The sequence below is a fragment of the Arvicola amphibius genome, chromosome 5 (genome assembly GCF_903992535.2).
Source record: "Arvicola amphibius chromosome 5, mArvAmp1.2, whole genome shotgun sequence".
NCBI lineage: Eukaryota > Metazoa > Chordata > Mammalia > Rodentia > Cricetidae > Arvicola > Arvicola amphibius.
This window is the reverse complement of record NC_052051.1, coordinates 63,145,341-63,166,938: the sequence shown is the minus strand read 5'-3', so window position 1 is coordinate 63,166,938 and position 21,598 is coordinate 63,145,341. Positions and strand designations below refer to the sequence as shown.

The 21,598-nt window shown below is 42.8% G+C and overlaps 2 protein-coding genes across 2 annotated transcripts in view; one reads left to right on the top strand and one right to left on the bottom strand.

The window, feature by feature from the left end:
- Positions 1-1,328: 1,328 nt before the first annotated feature.
- On the bottom strand, positions 1,329-7,105 carry Emc4 (ER membrane protein complex subunit 4). The gene is made up of 5 exons (XM_038329625.2): positions 6,894-7,105; positions 6,472-6,586; positions 3,113-3,266; positions 2,706-2,866; positions 1,329-1,716 (listed from the first exon to the last, which is right to left on the bottom strand). The coding sequence occupies exons 1-5, from the start codon at positions 6,977-6,979 to the stop codon at positions 1,681-1,683; spliced, it is 552 nt and encodes a 183-aa protein (XP_038185553.1). The 5' UTR covers positions 6,980-7,105; the 3' UTR covers positions 1,329-1,680.
- An 8,172-nt stretch (positions 7,106-15,277) lies between these two features.
- Katnbl1 (katanin regulatory subunit B1 like 1) overlaps positions 15,278-21,598 on the top strand; it is a 38,636-nt gene continuing 32,315 nt past the window's right edge. Inside the window, exon 1 of the mRNA XM_038330268.1 lies at positions 15,278-15,406. The gene's annotated coding sequence lies outside the window, so the exon portion shown is untranslated. The remainder of the gene's footprint in view (positions 15,407-21,598) is intronic.

The following is a 21,598-nucleotide window of genomic DNA, read 5'->3' as shown; positions in this document are numbered from 1 at the left end:
TACTTGTGAAAGCTCAGCTTCTTATTTTTCTAATTTATCGATCATGAACACCCGGCTTACCAGCATAGGAAGTCTTTGTAGCTGAGCAGTAATTTCAAGTATGTGAAACCTTCATATTCTTTACAAGATAGTTAAGAGACTGTCTTCCTGCTTACATACATGACTGCTTTTAAATTTCCTTTATGGTAAATCTGCCACGGTCCATATCCTGTAGGAATGGAACACCCAAAATTTAACCCGAGACAGAAGACCCTCAAATATGGCCTAAGAAGCTGAGTCGTGATTTGTTCTTAATCCCCCCCACCCACCCACTCAAGATAGCATAGAGGTTGCAAAATCTTTTCCTGCTCCTCCCAGCAAAAGGTAGAAAGTGTCTCCAGTTCCCTTTCCAACACTCACTTGTATAGTTGAGTATAGTGCCCTAGGCTCCAAGGTATTAAACAACCATTCTGTAAAAGCCAGCCTGCCCAGGAACTGCCTAACACATCTACCCCTGACCAAAGTGATACCACCTTTTCAGCTGTCAAACAAATATGGGCAGAGAATAAAGTTAACTTTTAGAAAGGCTGTGGTTAGAGCTGTGTAAGAATCTTTTAAAGGGTAAGAAAATCAGTAGCTATTAATATAGCTATTACTTCAGTCCCTAGAGCATAAAATCACTGTTACATGGAAAAATGGTTATTAGGCCAGATTTATACTCATCTCTGTCTAGAGCATTTCATGTCTATGTGTTGCTTATGTTGTCTGTCTGCAAAGTGTCTTTATCTCTTTTAATCACTGCAAATAAAGCAATACTGAAAACTTGAGAGAAAATGCACCTTAGGGGAAGGGGCCAAATGTTTCTAGAGGGAAGAGAAAGACCTTCTGCCTTCTTCGAAGACCCAGCTTGTGTGTCTATGAGTTAGCAGGCAGGCTGTAACATTCATTCTCCCCCAGCTGGCCCTCAGCCTTTCATAGCTATCTTAAAAGCTGGAGTTTGAACTGCAGGGCCTGCTTGACAAGTGCCAGTTTCCTCAAGGCAGAGGAAGTCACTGCTCTTCCTCTTCCGTCGCACCCTATTCTTGTGGCCCCAAGGATCCCATCAATCCTCATTCCCCCTAAATGTTAAAAAACTTCTTATTGTGGTATTAAATAAGTCACACTGTAAGCATATTTACATGCTCTTTTTCTGGTTTAGCTTTCTTTTCATCATGTAAAATTTGAATCCAGGAGAAGTTTCTCACATCTTCCAAAAAAATGTCGGATATAGAATCTTTGTCTCTGCTTATGTGATACAGAAATGAAACATGAACACAGATAAAAGGGGAACTTGAGAAACTTTTAAAGCATTGTTCTCAACCGTTTAATTTATTGAAAGGAGATGCTGCTACTCAGCGGCTGCTATTCTTTTGTTTACATAGTCTGGTTTTGTTTGTTTTGCTCTGTGCTGAGAACATAAATAAAGTTTTCTACATTATTTTCAGTCAGAAGTTGTGCTATAGTTTCTTTTCTGCTGTAACACGCTGCACACTGTCCTCGTGGAATCTGTCTCTCACCATGAAAGAACTGCAGACTTTGGTTCTTCTCAACATGCATGATTATTCTAAGTGAGCACACTTAGGAGCTGTGAGCTTAAGCAGAGTGAAAACGAGGCCCATGCAAACAAGGCCTAAACACACGGACACCAGGTGCTTACTGGGTTCACAAAAGTAATCCTCCACCACTGAACTCCATTCTCTAAAAAAAGAAACAGCAACAGGTGAATGATGCATAACTTACTCAGTTACTTAATCACACACTCTGCCATACACGACACTAACTTCCAAACTCCCAATGCTTTTTTTTAAGATTTATTTATTTGTTATATATACAACATTCCTTCCATGTACACCTGACACCAGAAGGGGGCACCAGATCTCATTACAGATGGTTGTGAGCCACCATGTGGTTGCTGGGAATGGAACTCAGGACCTCTGGAAAAGCAGTCAGTGCTCTTAACCTCTGAGCCATCTTGCCAGCCCCAATGCTTTTTTACTACTTAAGAAATGAACTCTTTCTCTTTCTGCCCTCCCTTGGTGTGTGCACCCGCCCCCCCCCCCCCCTCTCTCTCTCGCTCCCTCCCTCTCTCTCTCTCTCTCTCTCTTCCTCTCCCTCTCCCACTCCTTCTCTCTCCCCCTCTCCTTTAATAAATGTTTAGCTTTATGCCTTAAAAAAAAAAAAAAGAAGAAATGAACTCTTGGGCTGGAGAGATGGCTCAGCGGTTAAGAGCATCGCCTGCTCTTCCAAAGGTCCTGAGTTCAATTCCCAGCAACCACATGGTGGCTCACAACCATCTGTAATAAGGTCTGGTGCCCTCTTCTGGCCTGCAGGCATACATGTAGACAGAATATTGTATACATAATAAATAAATAAATAAATATTTAAAAAAAAAAGAAGAAGAAGAAATGAACTCTTGGGCCAGCTAGAGGGCTCAGAGGGTAAAGGCACTTGTTGCCAAGTCTGATAACCTGAATTCAATTCTCAAAACCAATATAATAGGAGAAAACCAACTCCTGCAAGTTGTTCTCTAACCCACGCAACACACACACACACACAAAGAGGCATGCAATAAACATGTAAATGTAAAAAATAAAGCTTTTAAAAAAATTAAGTGAACTCTCAACACCAACTCTAATTCTCCCATCAAATGATCCATACATCCCATTTGCCTGAAACATTAACTTTACCTCCGGGGGCTCAATAAAGGCTAGCCAATCTGATGCGTGGGTAGGCAACAGTCCCATGGACTGGCACTTGTAAACAGCCAATGCCAAACCCATCAGGTTCCCAATGAGATAGACCAATCCTTGAAGGAACTTCTGACTTGAACTCTCCAGCATCTTGAAAGCTGTTAAGATAATATTGTGAAAAACCTTTTGTCTCCCACTATGAATGAAAGCAACTATGAATTTATACATACATACACAAGACTGTAAATAGTATGACTCCAAGTAAACAGAGAACTACACACCATCTTCTTTTCATGCCACCACTATCATTACCACCCTGTGTACCCTCTAGCCAAAAACAGACCACAGAATTTGCTTTCAATCTTTAGCACCCATTGAGGGGTGGTTATTTTATGAATACTTACTGGCTGAAATGGCCATCAGTGCTTGAATGGGTCGCCAGGCCATCATACACACCATCATAGTAGGAAAGATGGAGATGGTATTGCCTGCCATGTACATTATGAAGAGGTTCATAGGAATCTGTTTGAGGGGACCCAGGGCGATGTCCCAGCAGCGCTGAAACAAACACACAGTTTAAACCTCTGATCAGTACCCTTCATTCGGTCTCCCATTTGCCGCCTTATGACTGATGCTTCAGTCAAATGAACAGAAGTTTCAGTTCTCTGCTTGTCTGAGCTGCTTTTCAGCTCCATCACCACTTCAGGTTATTACAAGTTCTCTACTCTACTGCTACGCTCTTCCCCATACAAGCTTCCCAGGGTTTTTTTTTTTGTTTGATTTTTCAGAATGGTTGGTTTTTCTGTGTAGCCCTGGCTGTCTTGGAATTCAGAAATCTGCCTGCCTCTACTTCCCAAGTGCTGGGATTAAAGGCATGTGCCACCACTGTCCAGCAAGTTTTGAGAAATTTATCTTTGTTCCTTGAGACCACATCTTGCTATGTCCAGGCTGACCTCCAACTTGAGGGTTTTTTGGTTTGTTTTTTTTTTGCATCATCTTCTCACCCACATTCAACTAGAAATTTATAATCTTAATGTACAGCACTCAGTAGGCAGAGGCAGGCATATCTCTGACTTTGAGGCAAGCCTGATCTACAAAGCAAGTTCCAGGACAGCTAGGACTGTTTCACAGAGAAACCCTATCTCGAAAAAACAAAACAAACAAACAAAAAAACCAAAAAAGAATGTTTGAGGAGTTTCAGAATCTAGTTCATGAAAGGAGACCAAGAAAGAACACACTAAAGAAGTTTGAGAAGAAAACAAAAATGAGAGAAATTCATTAATGATTAAAATCATTAAAAGTAAACTTGGCTTTTTGCGAAGATTATAAATTCAATTCTGGTAAGTGAGGAATTGGAAAGGAGAGAAGACAACTCATGTCCAGAAGGAAAAGGAGACAGCTCTATGGATCCTGCAGATGTTACACTGGCCACATTAGAGACTATTTATTTGAAATTTTAGAAAATGGATAAATTCCTAGAAACATGGCTTATACAAATGGCATAAGAAAAAAGAAACAAATATAGTCCCATGGCAGTTAACAAAGCTGACCCTATAATTAAGCCCAGGTGGCTTCTCTTGGCAAATTCTAATCATTAAAAGCTAAAAATAAAATCGTCTTAAACTCTTGTGGAAGGAAACACAACTAAACTAAAAATACTACAACTCAAAACCCACAAATACCCAAACTTTAAAAGACCATTATGAAAAGTGAGTGAGTGTGTGTGTGTGTGTGTGTGTAAATAAATAAATCTTACTCATGAATGAATCTAACTGCAAAAATCCTGACAATGGCACTAGAGAGATTGGTGTTGAAAAGTATTTGTTGCAGGGGAACGGATGTTTGGATCCTAGCACCTGTCTCTGTAACTTCAGTAGTGGATCTGACCTCTGAAAGCACCAGGCATACACAATACATATTATGTATGTGAAGGCAAAACACTAATATACATAAAATAAACCTAAAAAAACTTAATCTTAACAGTATTAGCAAAGTAAATCTATCTATATAAATATAACAATAACTATTTTGTTTATTCACGTTTATAAAGCCTTATTTGTAAATAATTTCCTATAGACCATTCATAGAACACAGAATTGTTATAAAAGTATTTTATAATCTGCCTTTTAAAAATGTCATTTAATAATTTACTATAATGTAATCGTATACTTTGATGTGCCAAGATGAAAAATTATGAGATAATACTTATAAAAAATTAATAATGGCTCTGTCATTTTCATATTGTAAAAACTGAATTGTGCATTCCTTGGAATAAAAATCATATATTCAGCAATATTAAGGCTGTGAGGGAATTATAAGGAAAGAAAATATCAAGCACCACTCTAAACATTTTGGACACAATTCTATTGTAAAATTCCTGCTAATGTAGCTTTACAAGAGGGATAAGACAGATGATGAATAACAACAGCCATGTGATATATTTTTTAACATATATAAACGACATAGAAAAACACAAAGGATACAGAGTGCCATGGAGAAAGGCTTAACTATGTAACAGTTTAGAGAACCTAAAGGAAAAGAACAAGCAAGCCAGTTATAAAAGAATCCAGAGGAAATGCATTCTAAGAATAGAGAACAAACATAAAAAGCAGGGAATGGGAACTTGTCTAGAATCCTTAAAAAGCAGCAAGGAAACCATTATGACCAGAGTAAACAAATGCAAAAATGGTTAAGACATAAGGCTAAAGATGCTACAAGGAGTTTGACTGGTGCATGCAGAGTTATGTATAATACTAAAAAGATTTGGGTTGTTTTTTTTTATGCTGGATGAACATGAAATTATAGACTGATTTTGAGAAGGGATGATCTGGCATGTTTTAAAGGGATCATTTTTGATGGTTGTACTTGGGAGACTATAGTGGGACAAGGTAGAAGCAGCAAGACCGGTAAGAACTTTAAACAGAAAGGGATATTGGGAATCTGAGAAGGGGGAGACTTGAATATAGGTTCTCTTTCAAAATAGTGGTGGTTTCATTGAGGGTATACACTGTTGTATATCATCGAATTGTACCCTTTTAGATTAGAGGTTCCCAAGCAAACATCTGGCAATGCTGGAAACATCTTGGTTCACACAATAATGGAAAGAAATAATGGCACCTAATATGTAGAGATCGGGAGTACTGAACAGTACCCAGTACATGTCCCCACAACAAAAGAAGTACTTAGCTCCCAAAAGAAAATGGTGTTGAGGTTGAGAAACCATGTTTTATTATAAATGGAGGGGGGGCTGGGCAGTAGTGGCCCACACCTTTAATCACAGCAAGTGAGAAGCAGAGACAGGCAGATCTCTGTGAGTCTGAGAGTTTGAGTTTGAGTGATCTTCTATGAGGCTCAGTGTGGTTGGCTTCATGTTGAGGTCTTTGATCCATTTGGACTTGGATTTTTTTTTGGATTTTTTCGAGACAAGGTTTCCCTGTAGTTTCTAGAGCCTGTCCTGGAACTACCTCTTGTAGACCAGGCTGGCCTCGAACTCAGAGATCCGCCTGCCTCTGCCTCCCGAGTGCTGGGATTAAAGGCGTGCGCCACCACCGCCCGGCACCACCATGCCATTTTCAACCCATTTCACAGACGTATTATTTTTCAACCAACCACTTTTGGGTCTTATATGTAAGATACTGTAATATGAATCTAAAGCAGATTAGCTCCCAAACACTCAGGCAATGGCTATCTTTACCTCTCCTCTGGAGAGCAAGGTGAGAAAGGGCTGGCCCAAATGCTACAATGACATCTAATACCTCTGTACCTTCTCCACCAGGATCCGGTCTGTCTCTTGCACGCTGGTATCAGGCACTTGCTTGTCCAAGTAACCGACAGGATAGAGTGAGTCTCCCTGTCCACTGCCCCGGTCACTTCGGCCCCTAAAGAACCAAACCAAATCAAGAGACTAAGACTGCCACTTTTCAAGCCCGCATTTCCAGGTCTATCAATCACAAAAACAAAGATCCTCAGGAGTCGCTACCCAAATTAGACCCTCTCGTGCGTTCTAGACTCCTGGAAAGACTAAAATAAAGATCCTTACGGTAAAATAACTTCCACAGCACAAAACCGTCTCAGGAGAAGTTTGTGCGCCATCCACCCGTGTGGGAAACTTGTGGCCCAGGTCCGCTGGATTTCGGGCTGTTCTAGAGAAAGGCTGGGACACCGAGCTTCGCTCAAGAGCCTCACCTGCTGCCTCCTCCAGGCCCGCTCAGCTCAATGGCCCATTTGAACCGCCGGCCTCGGTTGGCCACCAGGCCCCCCTGGGTCGTCATGACAGCAGCCGCAGGCTAAAGCTGCGCGAACCCTCCCGCCGCTGCGCTCCCCTCGAAGGAACCAGAGATGGTGACCGTCCGCACTCCGACTGGCTCGCTAACGCCACAGCGCACTTCCGGTGCATAACATGTACGTCACGCGCTGCCCGGAAATTCGCGCTCGAGCGTCCGGAAAGACGGAGAGCAAGGCGGTCCAGAAGGCAGGCTCTTGAGACCTCCCTGCGAATAGACCTCTCGCTCCTGCTCCGGTTTCTTAGGTGCGTGTCGCCGAGCCGGAGTGAAGTCCGAAATGACCGGAATTGAAGCCAAGACGAGCGCACAACTGAAATCCTGTTTTAAAGCTAAGGTTACCTAGAATTGGGTGACCTTGAGCGAGCTATTCAGCCTCTGGCTACTACGTGTCCACGTGTTGCAGGAGCTACACATTTGGGTTATTTGTTGTTTGTTTGTTTTTCCACTTAATTCGCCAACTAACCCAATGAGGTTGACACTGGGAGCGGAAAGATACGTGGGCTCAGAATCTAACTGGTCTCCTTTTAAGTCTCCTTTTAAGACTTACTGTGCCACCTCGACTCCGCCAAATCCATTGTTCCGCCTGCGTCGTGCAAAAATGGAATGTTCGCCTACTTTGAAGTTCTATTGTGGGATTAAATAGGATCTGTAACCTACGCCTAATTTTTTTATTAAGTATTCATTAGCATTCCTGGAAAATGGAGTTTATATTCGATAGCTTGTCTGTATTGTAATTTGGCCTATTATTGGAAAATTGTTTCTGCTCTCTCCTTTTTCAATTTAATTTTAGTTTGAAGATCATCTAGTACATCTATTCCCTTAAGCTATCGTACTAGGAATGGAACTGTTCAATCGGAGAGTATGTACATTTTAGAAGAATTGTTTTAAATGCCCACTTTAAGTTTAAAAAAAAACAGTAGTTTATTTATTTTACTTAGTTTTATTTATATTTCCAAGTAATTTGTTATGGCTGCTGTTTCGAGGAAGGGAGTGTACTGGCAGTGTGGCTGAGAATAAGGCCGAAAAGGCCTCCTTAGCCTCCTGAGAGTGTGGTGATACACACATTGAAGATCCCCACCTCTGCTCTATTTCCCAATTTTGTAGTTCTGTGTGCTGTGGGAGCATGGTCTGAACTGCAGTATGGGCAGATACAGCAACACAATTGGAATGGTGTGGAACCTGCCCCCTGTAGGCAGAGCCATCCTTAAGAGCAAGATCAGTGAAATCATGGCAGCTGGTCTCCTAATCCATGGATTGTTTCAAAATCAACTCACAGGTGTTGCCGAGTAAAGAAACATGTATTCATAAAGTATGACACACCAGAAACAAGAAACAGTAAAGTACCTTGGAACCCTTCAGGAAAATGATTAGTGCCTGGGCACTGCTTCCCAAGATTCTGAACATCTCTATGGGTGGGCCCTGGGCATAAGCATTTCTTGTGGTTCTTTTGATAGTACTGTACAGAAAGACTTTAAAAAATTACTGAACTAAAGCTTTTTATTGCCCTAAAATAATAAAGTTTTGCTTTTTACAATTGAATTCAAGCCTCTTTGAGGGGCTTTTTTGAGATCCTCTTTGTGTACCTCTGACTGGACCAGAAGTGAATTGGGAAACTTAGGAAAATTGAGAATACTGAAACTGTAAAATAAACATCAAATTTCTCTTACTTTGTATTTTTGAGCAACCATTATTTTAATTATACAAAACAGACAAAACTCAGTTTGGTAGCTTGAGGGTTATTTTGTTTGACTATTATAATGTGTGACACTTACACGTTTGTATGTATCTTGCAGGGCTAGGGATCAAGCCCAGGGCCTGAAACACTAGGTGGCTGTTGTATTCTGGAGCTGAAACTCTCAAGCCTCTCTTGTGTTTGTTTCTGTATTTCATCCTTGATTCCTCCTAGGTGTCAGAAAATTTGTTCCTTGCCATTTGTCTCCAACTAGTTGCATTTGGGTTAAAACCTGAATGGGGAAACATTTTATTCAGACAGATTTGCAAGCAAGGATATCTCTAGAGAGAGATCTTTTCTAGATATGTCATGAGTTTTCTTTTGTAGTATCTGGTATCTCTATAATCCTTCTATTTGACTACCCTTTCTTGTCCAACCAGTTAGCCCAGCATGCTCTAATAGCCCCTGAACCTCTTTGCTGTGTCAATAAATGGGTCGCCTTTGCAAATCCTTGCTATTCTGACTCTGTTATTATCGACTCTCAAAGACCTTCCGTGATGCTGTGTGTGTGTGTGTGTGTGTGTGTGTGTGTGTGTTAGTAATAGGGTCTTAAAAACAAAACTTCACCCTCCGTTTTGTCTGTCTGGGTTTTCAAATCATGTTGGAGGGCTTACTAATTACTAATTACTCTTGGATGGCCACTTAATAGCTACAGGGATTCTAATTTCTAGAAGTTTCCTTTTCTGGTTCATGATTGCAATGATATGAGATGCTCCTGCCAGGGTGAAACAAACTGGCAGAGTAGTGTGTCTGAAATGATGTTGATTTAGTCATACCATTCGCCTTGGCCATTACCTTTTCTTCATTTCAAGAGCAGTGTTGTGCAATTCACATTTTAACAAGTCCCCATTATAGTATGCTTTCCTGCAGCACTTGCTGAGGAAGCTGGGAGGGTTGCCATTCCCACAGAACCCATTCAAGGATGGGAATGACAACCGTAGCATGAGTCATAATGATATAACATGATGGCCTAACAGGTCTCCCCAAGTTTCCTTACTCTGGCTGCATCCATTCATCCCAGTGAGTGATTTAAGCCTCTTGAACGTGGACTAAAGTGTCTCTAAATCAGAATGACCAATCCAAGTCCTTTAGAAAAAATTCCTTTGTGTCCATTTCAGTTGAAATATAAAATGCTGTTTACAACCCTAGATTTCTGAAGGACTGTGATGGACTAATTAATGTCTAGGTCTCTCACAGATGTCTTATGTTGAAATCCTAATCCCTAGTGTGATTTTGAGATAGGGCTTTGAGAAGCATTTAGGATTGGATGAAGTCATAAGGGCGGAGTCCTGATTGCAATAGTAACCCTGGAAGAAGAGAGAAAATACTGAAAACAGCCTTCTCCCCGTCCCTGCCGAGTGAGAATTCAGTGAGAAAGCAACCATCTGCAAACCGCGAAGAGAGCCCTAACCTCTGGACTGAAGTAGCCCACACATTGATTTTTGAGCTTCCCAGCTTGCAGAACCGTAAGAACTTAAGTTTCTGACGTCTAAGTCACTCATACTTTACTAGATCAGCCCAAGGAACTAATCAGAGGGGGGAGCAGAACTCAGTAACTTTTAATGCTTCAAAAGATAATTATTCCTTAAAACGCATGTATGGGGAGCTGAATAAAATCACCTGACAGCCTGAGCCTGATCTCTGGGATCCACATGATGGAAAAAGAAAACTGACCTACAGACACAAATAAATAAAAATAAAAACACATTTATGGATGGAGTATTTGATTTACTCATTACATTAACAGAAACATACTAAACTCTATTAACTTACTCTTTTTTATTTAATCTGTCTTGGATGTCTTCCATGTCTGTCATTCAGATCTAGATCTAGGTGATTGTTTGCCGAGGATGCAAAGTCTATGTGGCATGGGTGCATTTGAACTTTGTCAGTCTCCAACTGACAGACACTGAGGTTGTCCCCATCTTTCACTATTACAGACACCCACACATTGTTGTGAACATTCTGGGTACAGTTCTGTAAGAGAATCATGCACTTAGGATTTGAGCTGCTGATAGGTTCAAATGTCTTCCTGGTTCTAAGAGAGTTGTAGACGCATCAGAGACGCGTTGTCTCTCGGTAGAACCCCCACACCCTTTAATACTTCCCTCATCTATCTACCAGAAACAAAGCAGTTATTAGTAGCACAAAGCAGGGCGTTGGCATTACAATGTTTGAGACAATCACGAGTCCGCTAAACCAGGAGCTGCCTTATCTGGCTCTGCTGCTGCTACTTCCTTCCACAGCCTGCACAGGAAGATGGGGATTGACTTTGCCAAAGTTAACTGGCTGGAACGTCCCAGAGGTGCTTGAAGCAGAGCAGTGGCTGCTGTTTAAGGAACAGACGATCTGTCGCTGTGAGCCCTGTCCTCTTAGTGTCAGCTCAAGTGAATGAACACAATATACAAGGCCGTCACTGATTCAGTTCCCTAAACCTCCAATCCAATTCTTCATACCTATGGTTGCCGCCAGCCCTCCTTGCCCTTCCCAGTCATTCGGCATGCTGGTCAGTCTTCAGAAGAATGAAGTAACCGTCACTGCCCTGCTTAGCATGTCTGCAGAATCCTCAAGTACCTCCAACCACCGTCTTTCGATAAACCCAGGTGCTTACAACACTCTGGGTGGCTGTGTAGGTTTCAGTCTTCCCGCCCACCAGTCTCCCAAGTGGTCTTCACTCGGCTCGCCCAGGGTAGACAGCGATCCTTGCACTTACTGCCCACTTCCTGTTCTCTCTCTGGAACAGCAGAGCTGTGAGAATACTGACTAGCATGTCGGGCCAGTTCAAACCCTCTTTCACCACCCCACCCCTAATTCCACTAAGAGATGGTGTACAGAGATCTTTATGTAGACTTCATTACCTACAGGTGTCTGTGGATATGGGCTTCTCTACACATTGCCACTGAGTGGTCTTACACTCTTCTGCAGTTCCCTGCGAATGAGGCAGGAAGACCAACTCAGTTGCCTGTTTGCTCACAAGGAAATGATGAGTAGAATCCCTTGCAGACTGCCCACTGGAAAGGTCTGGAATTGGCCACCTTTTGTGCTTAAATATTCATGTTGGGATATAAAAAGGATACATGGGTTACATTCTTACTTATGCTCATGTGATTGGAGGTACAATTCTGTGTGTGTGCATGTGTGTGCGTCCAGAAGACAACCTCGTGTGTCATTCCTAAAGGCACCATCGTCTACATTTTATTTGTCTCTTTGTTTTGAGATAGGTTCTTAAATACACAGCCTCAGCTGCTCTGGAACTCAATACATAGACTACGCTAGCTTTAAACTTCTAGATATCTGCCTACCCCTGCCTCCTAAGTCCTGGGATGGAGGTAGTGGTCATTTTGCAGGGAATGGGGGAAGGGTGGTATGTTGGCAAAGAAGTTTGCAGGGTATGTATTTTTGTTGGTTTGTGTTTGGAGATGGTTTTCTGAATAGTGACCAAGGGGAAGAGAAAAATGTGTAGCCCAGGCTAACCTCAAACTTCTGATCTTCCTCTTCCTGCTCCTGGTAGTGTGGGATAACCTGTATTCTGTCAACTACATTTTAAATAAATGCTGATTGGCCAGTAGCAAGGCAGGAAGTATAGGCGGGACAACCAGACAGGAAGTAGAGGTGGGGCAATGAGAACAGAATTCTGGGAAGCAGAAAGTTCCCTCCCCAGTCCTGCCCAGACACAGCAGAAGGAAGATGTGACCTGCCCTACTGAAAAAGGTACCAAGCCATGTGGCTAACGTAGATAAAAATAATTGGTTAATATAAGTTATAAGAGTTAATAAGAAGCCTGAGCTAATGGGCCAATCAGTTTATAAAATGTAGACCTCTGTGTGATTTCTTTGGGGCTAAATGGCTATGGGACCTGGTGAGAGGACAGAAACCAGGCAGGTCAGAAGCCTCAGACAATACGACCATCGGAACCAGGCAGAACAAGGACTGGGCAGGACAGAAAACAATCAACACTCCTGGCACTGTCTTTTTTTTTTTTTAAAAAAAATATGGTGCATGAGTGCCAGTGTGTGTGTGTGTGTGTGTGTGTGTGTGTGTCTGTGTATAGTTAGTTGGTTCTTTCCATCTATCTTTATGTGGGTTCCATTAGTGCTGGACCTCAAACCTAGGTCAGTAAGTACCCTTACCCACTGAGCCATTTTGCTGCCCCCTCCTTTTGGTTTTTCTCCTCTTTTTGGTTTTTCTGAGACAGGGTTTCTCTGTGTAGCCCTGGTTGTCCTGAAACTCATTCTGTAGACCAGGCTTCAGAACTCAGAAATCTGCCTGCCTCTTTCCTGGGTCCCCATACCCCTGAGTGCAGGAATTTAAAGGCAGGTACCCCTGCACACCACGATCTCCCTCCTCTTTTTTTGGAGTAGTCTACCAAGCCAGGTGTCCACCTACCTGCCTCCACCTTCTCATTACTAGGGTTATAATCATGAGCCATCTCTCCTAGCTTTTAAAATATGGATTCTGAGGATTGCGCTCAGGTCCCTGTGCTTGCAAGGCAAGCTCTATACACCAACTAAGATATTTCCCTGGGGCACATGCTATGCTTCTTTCATTAAAAAAATCAATCTTTATTGGGTATCAAGAAAAAAATCAACTTTATTGATAGGAAAAGTATTGGTGCTTTCAGAATTAGCATGGTACGATTTGTATGTATCTCAAAGGTTTCAATACCATGCAGTTTTCTTTAATCTTTGTGCTAAAATATGAGCTGGGAAACCTGGGCCGCTCATCGCTGGTGTAAACCTTAGAGTCTGGGTCTAGAAAAAGAACCCTTTTGAGACTCTGTATTTCATCATCTTCTGTGAATGAGAACATTAATGTTCTTTTCTGGTCTTTAGGCACCGGGACTCCTTATTCTTGATGAGATTTTTCTGTTAATGAAGCAGTCTTGGGTCTCTGCTCTTTGCTGCCACACCACCTAGCCGCTCTTGAGGTAAGGTACATATCTTAACTCTTTATTCTCCTCCGCCGAGGGACCGACAATGATTTTTATTGCATAGTGGGCCATCGAGAAATTCATGTTTGTGATGATGAAGAAATACCTTGAGGGAAAGTGACTTCAGGTGTGTTAAGTTTTTCTTTTAAACCACCACCACCCACCTCGTAGCAGCCATGCTCAGGAAGCAGTCTGCCTTGCCCCAGTTCCTTTCGCTCACTCAGCCAGCTGGAGCTGACAGGTGTGGCCACAAATGGAGGCATGTGCCTGCTTGTGCTTGGCATCATCTGAGAAACTCTCACAGACGTGGCTCACACAAAGCATTCGAAAAATATTTTCCCATTGCCATAACTGGTTGCTTCAAATTTTCATCATTACATATTTTTTTTTTTTGGATTAAGTAGGGGCCCTGATACTGCAGAAGGAAACACATTACATTCATATTCACCTAATGGTCCCTCAGCCCCAAATAGTGCTCTAATGCCCACAGCATTTAGAATATACCTTTTTTTTTTTTTTTTTTTTAAATTTTTTTATGATTTATTTATCTTTTTTTTTTTATTATTTTATGTGCATTGGTGTGAAGGTGTCAGATCCCCTGGAACTGGATTCTCGGACAGTTTTGAGCTGCCATGTGGGTGCTGGGAATTGAACCCTGGTCCTCTGGAAGAGCAGTCAGTGCTCTTAACCGCTGAGCCATTTCTCCAGCCCTAGAATATACCTTTCATGACTTCACTCAGTGTGGTGTATTGGGACTATCACTCTCTGACTTTCCAAGTCGTCGACAGCCACTTCCTGTTGTCCCCAGCACCTGGAGCTGTGTGTCCTAGGCACAGAGGAAGTCCTTAAACATGTTGGACCTAATTTAAGCAACCTTTTCCCTAATCCCTAAGAATTCTTAAAGGAGCATCTAAAAAAGTGAGCCACGGGATGTAGTCTGACTGAGGGAGACTTCCATCAAATGTCCCACTTGCTTTCTTCTCCCCAGGGGAAGACAGCCACAGAAGACAAACTTACTGTCTCAGTTTTGGTAACCCTGACCAGAGACTTACCCTGACTAGTCTCTGATTGAGAGAATTGTCTTCAGGAATTAAAAACACGTCAGGGACAGAACAAATCGTAATCTCAAAGTCAAGTGTTCCCATCCCAAGGAAACCAAACCTGCTTCCTGACGAGAGGGCCTTATCATATGTATTTCTTAAATTTCTGGCCGTACTCTGTGAGTTTGGGAAGCTGGGAGTTGCAAGTTATTTTTAAATAATAAAGTTTATAAGAATAGTTAAAAGATATTCTCGAAGTTTACGCTTTTAACCACTATATCCTGGTCGTTTGAATGAGAATGAACGCTCATCTTCCCTTAAACGGTATTTTAACAGCAGATTGTCTGCGCCGGGTGTGGTCCCTTACTAGATTATCCCTATCCCTCGGGGTCTTTCTTTCCTAGCTGCGACCTGTAGAGCAGCAATTCTTTTGCACCGCCACAGCAAAGCGTCCGTGAGCAGCGGCGGCCACTAGGGGGCGGCGCTACCACACGCCCTGCTCCCCCTCCCGCCGGCATCCGAGGGGGCGGAGCCTGCGCTGGGCGGGGCCCGCGGGCCGCCCACGGAGTAGCTATCCCGGCGGGCCGCGCGCGGCGGCGTTTGAATGGCTGTGAGTGGGGCCTGGCTGGGGCTCCGAGGGACGCTCCGAGCTGCCGGGCGCGGTTCATCAGCACGGTGGCTGGGCTGAGGCGCTGCGGTACCATGAGGCGCCGGTAAGTGACGGCCGGACCGGGTTGGGACGCCCGCTGCCGCTCGCTCGTGCGCAGGCTGCTCAAGCGACTGGCCGGGCCCACCTGCAGGCCCCGCGGCGGCGGCCTTTCCCGGGCAGGGCGGCGGGGGCGGGGCGGGGCGCAGGCGGGTGGGGCCCCTGGTCTCCCGCGGAGCCCCCGGGCGGGCCCCGGCAGGAAGGTTGGGGCTGCTGGCTTCAGGGGTCCTGGCGGGAGAGGCGTGGACCCAACCTGCTGTCATCGCTTCTTTATTCTCGGGTGGAGTCGACATCTACGCCCCACGGGGAAGGACGGGACGCGCGAGGGGTTTGCTGCGCGAGGAGGGGACAGGTTTTCGCGAGAGCTGCCTAGGCCCGGCTGAGGCATTTCCTCATTTTTCTCAGGAATTTTTGATTCCCAGGCAGATCGGCTTTTGTTTCTCAGGGCAGAAATTTGACAGAGCTGCCCAGGAATTGTTGACTGCTGCTTTTAAAACCTCGTTGTACTTTCTGTAAAGTTATTCTGTAATTGTACCTAGGGGCTTAACTGGGCTTACGTGTGGAGACAACAAAGAGTTGATTTGTTGTCTAGTGGCTTATAAAGTTCCTTGAAAATATATCTGTATCCGTTTCTTTGCAGATTTGGAGGAAAAAGTAGTTGGAAGAGAAATTGGTTCTGTAATTGTTGCCAGTTTCCTACTTTAAAACGCTCTGAGACACTAGTCCCCTAATACCTGCAACTTGTGTTTAAAAAAAAAAATCAGGATTTTTCTTATTTCTTTTAAATCAGCTTCTTCGAGTGAGAAGTTTATGCACGGAGGCTTTTATCTGGCCAGAAGCTGACCTTGTAATAAACTGTAACGAGTGATATTTATTTAGTTTTCTGTGTGCTGAGTTAAGAGCGTAGCTTTGGAATAGGTATAGTGTTATTATCATCTTTCTGACAAGAAACAGTCTCGGGGAAGTCAAGCTTACACAGCTGATACAGTTGGAACCCTTGGAGACTACCTTTGCTTCGCTCTTGCTGATGTACAAAGTGTTGTCTTTTTGTTTACTTCAACTTCGGAGATATTTCTGTGAGTATATCTTTGTGTACTCATAAATCAGTCCACACACCAATGAGTTCTCTGCTCATGTTGACCACACTTAAGTTTGGGGCCCGAGCCCCTTCCACTAAATTGTTCCTAAGGTAAATAGAATTCATAGTTGAGGTTCATCTTTTTAGGGATTGTGGAGAACAGCTGGAAACACATGTTCCTTTAAAACTATGGTGCACTGTTTTGTATTTGAAATGGATTTACATAATGACTGCATGAAAAGAAATGCAGCCCCAAAGCAAACCCCTTCATGAGTGGTCAGCAGTTCATGCTTATTTATACCAAAACCTTTCAACTTTGTTCACCAAGGTTTTGATTGCCTCACTGTCCAGCACAGTTGTGAATCTAGTCAGCTATAGGCAAGAAATGTGACAGGCAACAAATACCAAGTTAATTTGGTGTGAACTTAGTAACAAAAACGGTATGTGATATTCTTTTTCACTGGTGCAGCGGCTATCTGAATGATAATCGGAACTGAGTAAAGCTGTGGCGGAGCTAACAGCTGATAAGACATTTACTGGAAGTGGAGGATCGAGGAAATTGTCCAAAGACTAAGAATCCAGAAAAAAAAAATTACTTTTATTGGAAACAGTAGGCCTGGTCTTTTGAAAGTTCTTGTTGGTTAATATTATATGAAGCAAGACTAGGGAATGTTATAAATGAGATGTGTCAGAGAGGTCTGATAGGCACACACGTACACATTCACAGAGCTCTCCAGCAAACAAGGATTTGGGAGTTTGTAAACGTTTGTGTCAGTGAGTTTCAACTGGGTACCTTGCATTTTTCCCCTCCATAGGACTTTTGGAGATGTGAAACTTTGTTTTGTTTTGTTTTGTTTTTCGAGACAGTTTCTTTGTGTAGCCCTGACTGTCCTGGAACTCACCAGGCTAGCCTTGAAGTACCACCACCCCACCACCCCGCTGGGCAGGGATGTGAAACTCTTGAGGATGGGGTGATACTGTCAATCTACTGAGCACAGGCTGGAGTACATATAAACATCCTACCATCAGACAGACCCTCCCCATAAGAAACAGTTACTCCAAATGTCGTCAGTATAGTATGCAAACCTGAGTTTGATCCTGGAACCCACAATTAGTAAACAAAACGAGCCCCCAAAAGGAGGTGAAGTGTCGCCTCTATAATCCCAGTCAAGCACTCCTTACCATAAGACAGGAGGCAGTGGAGAAATGGGAGATGGAATCCCCCAGAAGTCCGAGGGCTACCTAGCCTATGTTAGTATTGCAGCATGGCAAAAACAAGAGGGATCCTTCCCCTGCAAGGAAGAAGGAAAAAAGCAACTCCTTAAAGTTATCCCTTGGCCTCTGTTCATACTTTTGCATATGTTCACACACAAATATTTAATAAATAACTTTAAATCAATTTTTTAAAGTTTAAATAGATCACTTATAAACACTTGCCCTGAATAGAACAACTGTTAATTGTTTGTTTGTTTGTTTTCTTTGGTCAGGTTTTCAGTGTGTATCCCTGGCTGTTGTCCTAGAACTAGCTCTGTATACCAGACTGGCCTCGAACTCAGAAAGACCCACCTGCCTCTACCTTCCCCAGTGAGTGCTGGGATTAAAGGATGTGTGGCTTTTTTTGAAGCTCTTTTGTTTTTCAAGACAGGGTTTCTCTGTGTAAGGCCCTGGCTGTCCTAGAACTTGCTTTGTAGTCCAGGCTGTCCTAAAATTTAGAGATCTCCCTGCTTCTGCTTCCCGAGGGCTAGAATTAAGGGTGTGCGCCACTGCCTCCTAGCTTCTCTTGAAGCTTTTTAAGTGCTGATAGCTACTTTTTATAAAACTGTGATTATGGACCAGAGAGACAGCAGTTAAGAACACTCTGCCCTTGCAAAGGACCCAGGTTCAGTTTCCAGCACAAACATCAGGTCCCTTATGATGTTCTGTAACTCCAGTTCCAGGAGATCCAAAGTCCTCTTCTGGTCTCTTGAGGGTATCTGCACATACATGTATGTGGTACACACAGATACATTCAGGACACCTCTCACACACACTTATTCTGATTTTTAATTTTTTTTGTTTTTGTTTTTTGTTTGTTTGTTTGTTTTGTTTTTGTTTTTCGAGACAGGGTTTCTCTGCAGCTTTAGAGCCTGTCCTGGAGCTAGCTCTTGTAGACCAGGCTGGTCTCGAACTCACAGAGTCGAGAGCCTGCCTCTGCCTCCCAAGTGCTGGGATTAAAGGTGCACCGCCCGGCCCTGATTTTTAATTTTTATTATTATTTTTTACAAGGTCTCACTAAACTCACTATGTAGAACAGGCTAGTCTTAAACTCAGAAAGCCACTTGCCTTTGCCTCCTCAGAGCTGGGGTTAAAGTCAGAAAGTTTTGTCTATGTAGTGCCCAGTCAGATAATTCTTGTTTTGCCATGCTGAGTATCCAGCTTAGGACCTGTGCATAGTAGACAAACATTCCGCCACATATCCAGGTATCTTGAGTACGCACGCATGCACACGTGTGGCACACGCGTCGGCCCATACTCTCTGTCATCTTAATCTTTGTCCAAACTCCTAAGATTAATCGTGTTCTTTTTTTTTAATACTAAGTTTACATTTCAGATAGCAAGCTTTCTGCTTCACCCTGTTTTCAAAAATACATTTTTTTTTGTTACTAGATTAGACTTAAATCTGTTGGTCATGAAGCAGAAAGTTTAAGGGGCTAATGTTGAGTTTTTTGTTTTTTAAAGCTTAACTCTTGGATTTTTGAGACAGGGTTTCTCTGTAATGGCCCTAGCTATCCTGGAACTCTGTAGATCAGGCTGGCCTCGAACTCACAGAGATTTGCCTGTCTTTGCCTTCCGATGCTGGGATTCAAGGTATACACCACCACTGCCCACCAAGTTTTTTTTTTTTTTTTTTTTTTTTTTTTTTTTTTGGTTTTTCAAGACAGGGTTTCTCTGTGGCTTTGGAGCCTGTCCTGGAACTAGCTCTTGTAGACCAGGCTGGTCTCGAACTCACAGAGATCCGCCTGCCTCTGCCTCCCGAGTGCTGGGATTAAAGGCGTGCGCCACCACCGCCCGGCTAAGTTTTTGTTTTTTAATGTAACAATTATACAGTTTTATAAACTGATAATAACTTCTCCCCAGGGGAGCAGGAAATTACCTTTAAAAATATATGGTCCATACAGAATGTCATAAAATATACCAGTCAATATTAGTGTTTATCAGTCATGTTACTTGATTGCTGTTGTGTAAATGACCCTTTCAAACTAATTTGTCATTGTAACTGTTAGTTCTTTGGTAGCTGTGACAAATACCTGAGAAACAATTTAAGAAGAGAAGGGTTTTATTTTGGTTCTAGATTTCAGGGGTTTCTACTCAAGGTTGGCTGCATTCATAGCTTGGGCCCGAGGCAAGGCAAAATAATGTGGCAGTGAGTGGGGAGGACAGAAAACATACAGTGACAAAGTCAAGAAGGGGCTGGGGACAAGATGGAGTGTAAGATGATACACTGGTGAATGACCTACTTCCCCCAGCTTCAGCCCACCACCTAAAGTTTTCAGCACCTTCCAGATAGTACAACCAGCTGGGCTCAAGGCTTCAATACATGACTATGTAGGTAACATTGACAGTGTAAGAGTTGTGGCCTAATGAGAGGCATTTAGGTCATATGCTTTATGCCGATGAATAGGTTAATGCCATTGCGTCAGTAATTCTGACTGTTCCAACTGTGCTCTACCCTCTTGTACTTATCCTTTTCCCCTTTCTCATTCATACCACCCACACCCCACCATCACCCCTCACCCTGCCCTGGTGATGCCTTCTTCTACTGTGTTATTGTAGAACACCCTCACTAGATGTGGCCTTTGAATCTTGAATTTCCCAGTCTCTATATAAAACCATTAAAAGACTACTTGCTTGCTTTCTTGTTTCTGTTTGTTTTATTAACAAGGCTTTATTTTTGTGGTATAGGGTGGCTTGTAACCATGACAGTCTTTGTACTTCAGCATCCCAGATGTATATTTGGAGGGCAGAGGTCAGCCTCAGAAGTTCCTAAGAACCGTCCACCCTTGTTTTTTGAGATAGGTTCTTTCACTGAGACCTGGGGCTTTCCAGTTCGAAAGCCACATCTCCAGCATATTCCAGTTGGTATTGTATATCAAGCTCAGTTCTTCAGACTTGTATGGCACACACTTTACCCACCATCATGTGGAGTCATCACCACATCTTGCGAAAGCAGATTTTAAAGGCATACCTTAAGCGAGGAGCATGCTCTGGTGATTGGATAGGATCTTATTTGGATTTTCCTTAGCAGGTTCAAATGCTGCATTTTCTGTTTCTTATTCTAAGTATATTCTTTGGAAATGTTTTTGTTAAATCTGTTATCCTTGCTTTTGACTCATTTTGAGTGTAGAGGTGAAGACTGTTCTAAAAGGTCTTGTTTGACTCTCTTCCCCATGACTACTCCTCTCTTTATGTGTTGTTACCTGAAATTCTTTTGCCTTGAGCTAGTTTCCCAGATACCCATGACCTGCATATGATTATTCTCTCATTACTCTTGAGACTCTGTTTGCAACTTCATTATTGGCGTTCTTAGTTGACGTCATAGTTCTAAACTAGGCTCTCCTATTAGCAATTTAGTGTTTCTGGGATTCAAGTCATTTAATCTCATCTGTAAACTGAAGTTGTCTCCAGGGTCTTTCCAATTTAGAGAAACTGTGAATTTGTAAAATCTCTGAATTTTTTAAGGGGAGAGTTTTGGAGAGGAGGGAAAGAAATAATTTTTCACATCTTAATGTGAATTGATAAGAAGGATTTCTTCTGAGGTTATCTGTATATGCCACCGCCTACCCCCATAGGATTGGGGCCTTCCCTAGGCTAACAGTGGTCATTAACTCAGTGCATGGATTTCCCTAGGGCCTACAGTGGTCATTAATTCAGCATGAGCATTTGATACTTGCTGTTAAGTAAATGAAAAAATGAAGGAATGGGTGATTGTTGAGAAAGCTAGTTTGCATGAGTGTTCACATCATCCAAATACCTGGAAAGAATTCAGAGTACAGACCAACAGGATACAGCCCTACAGTGAAGAAGTGTTGTGCAGTGGTAGTGGAACAGCCACAGTCTGGCTGCCTTTCTGAACTCTGGAAT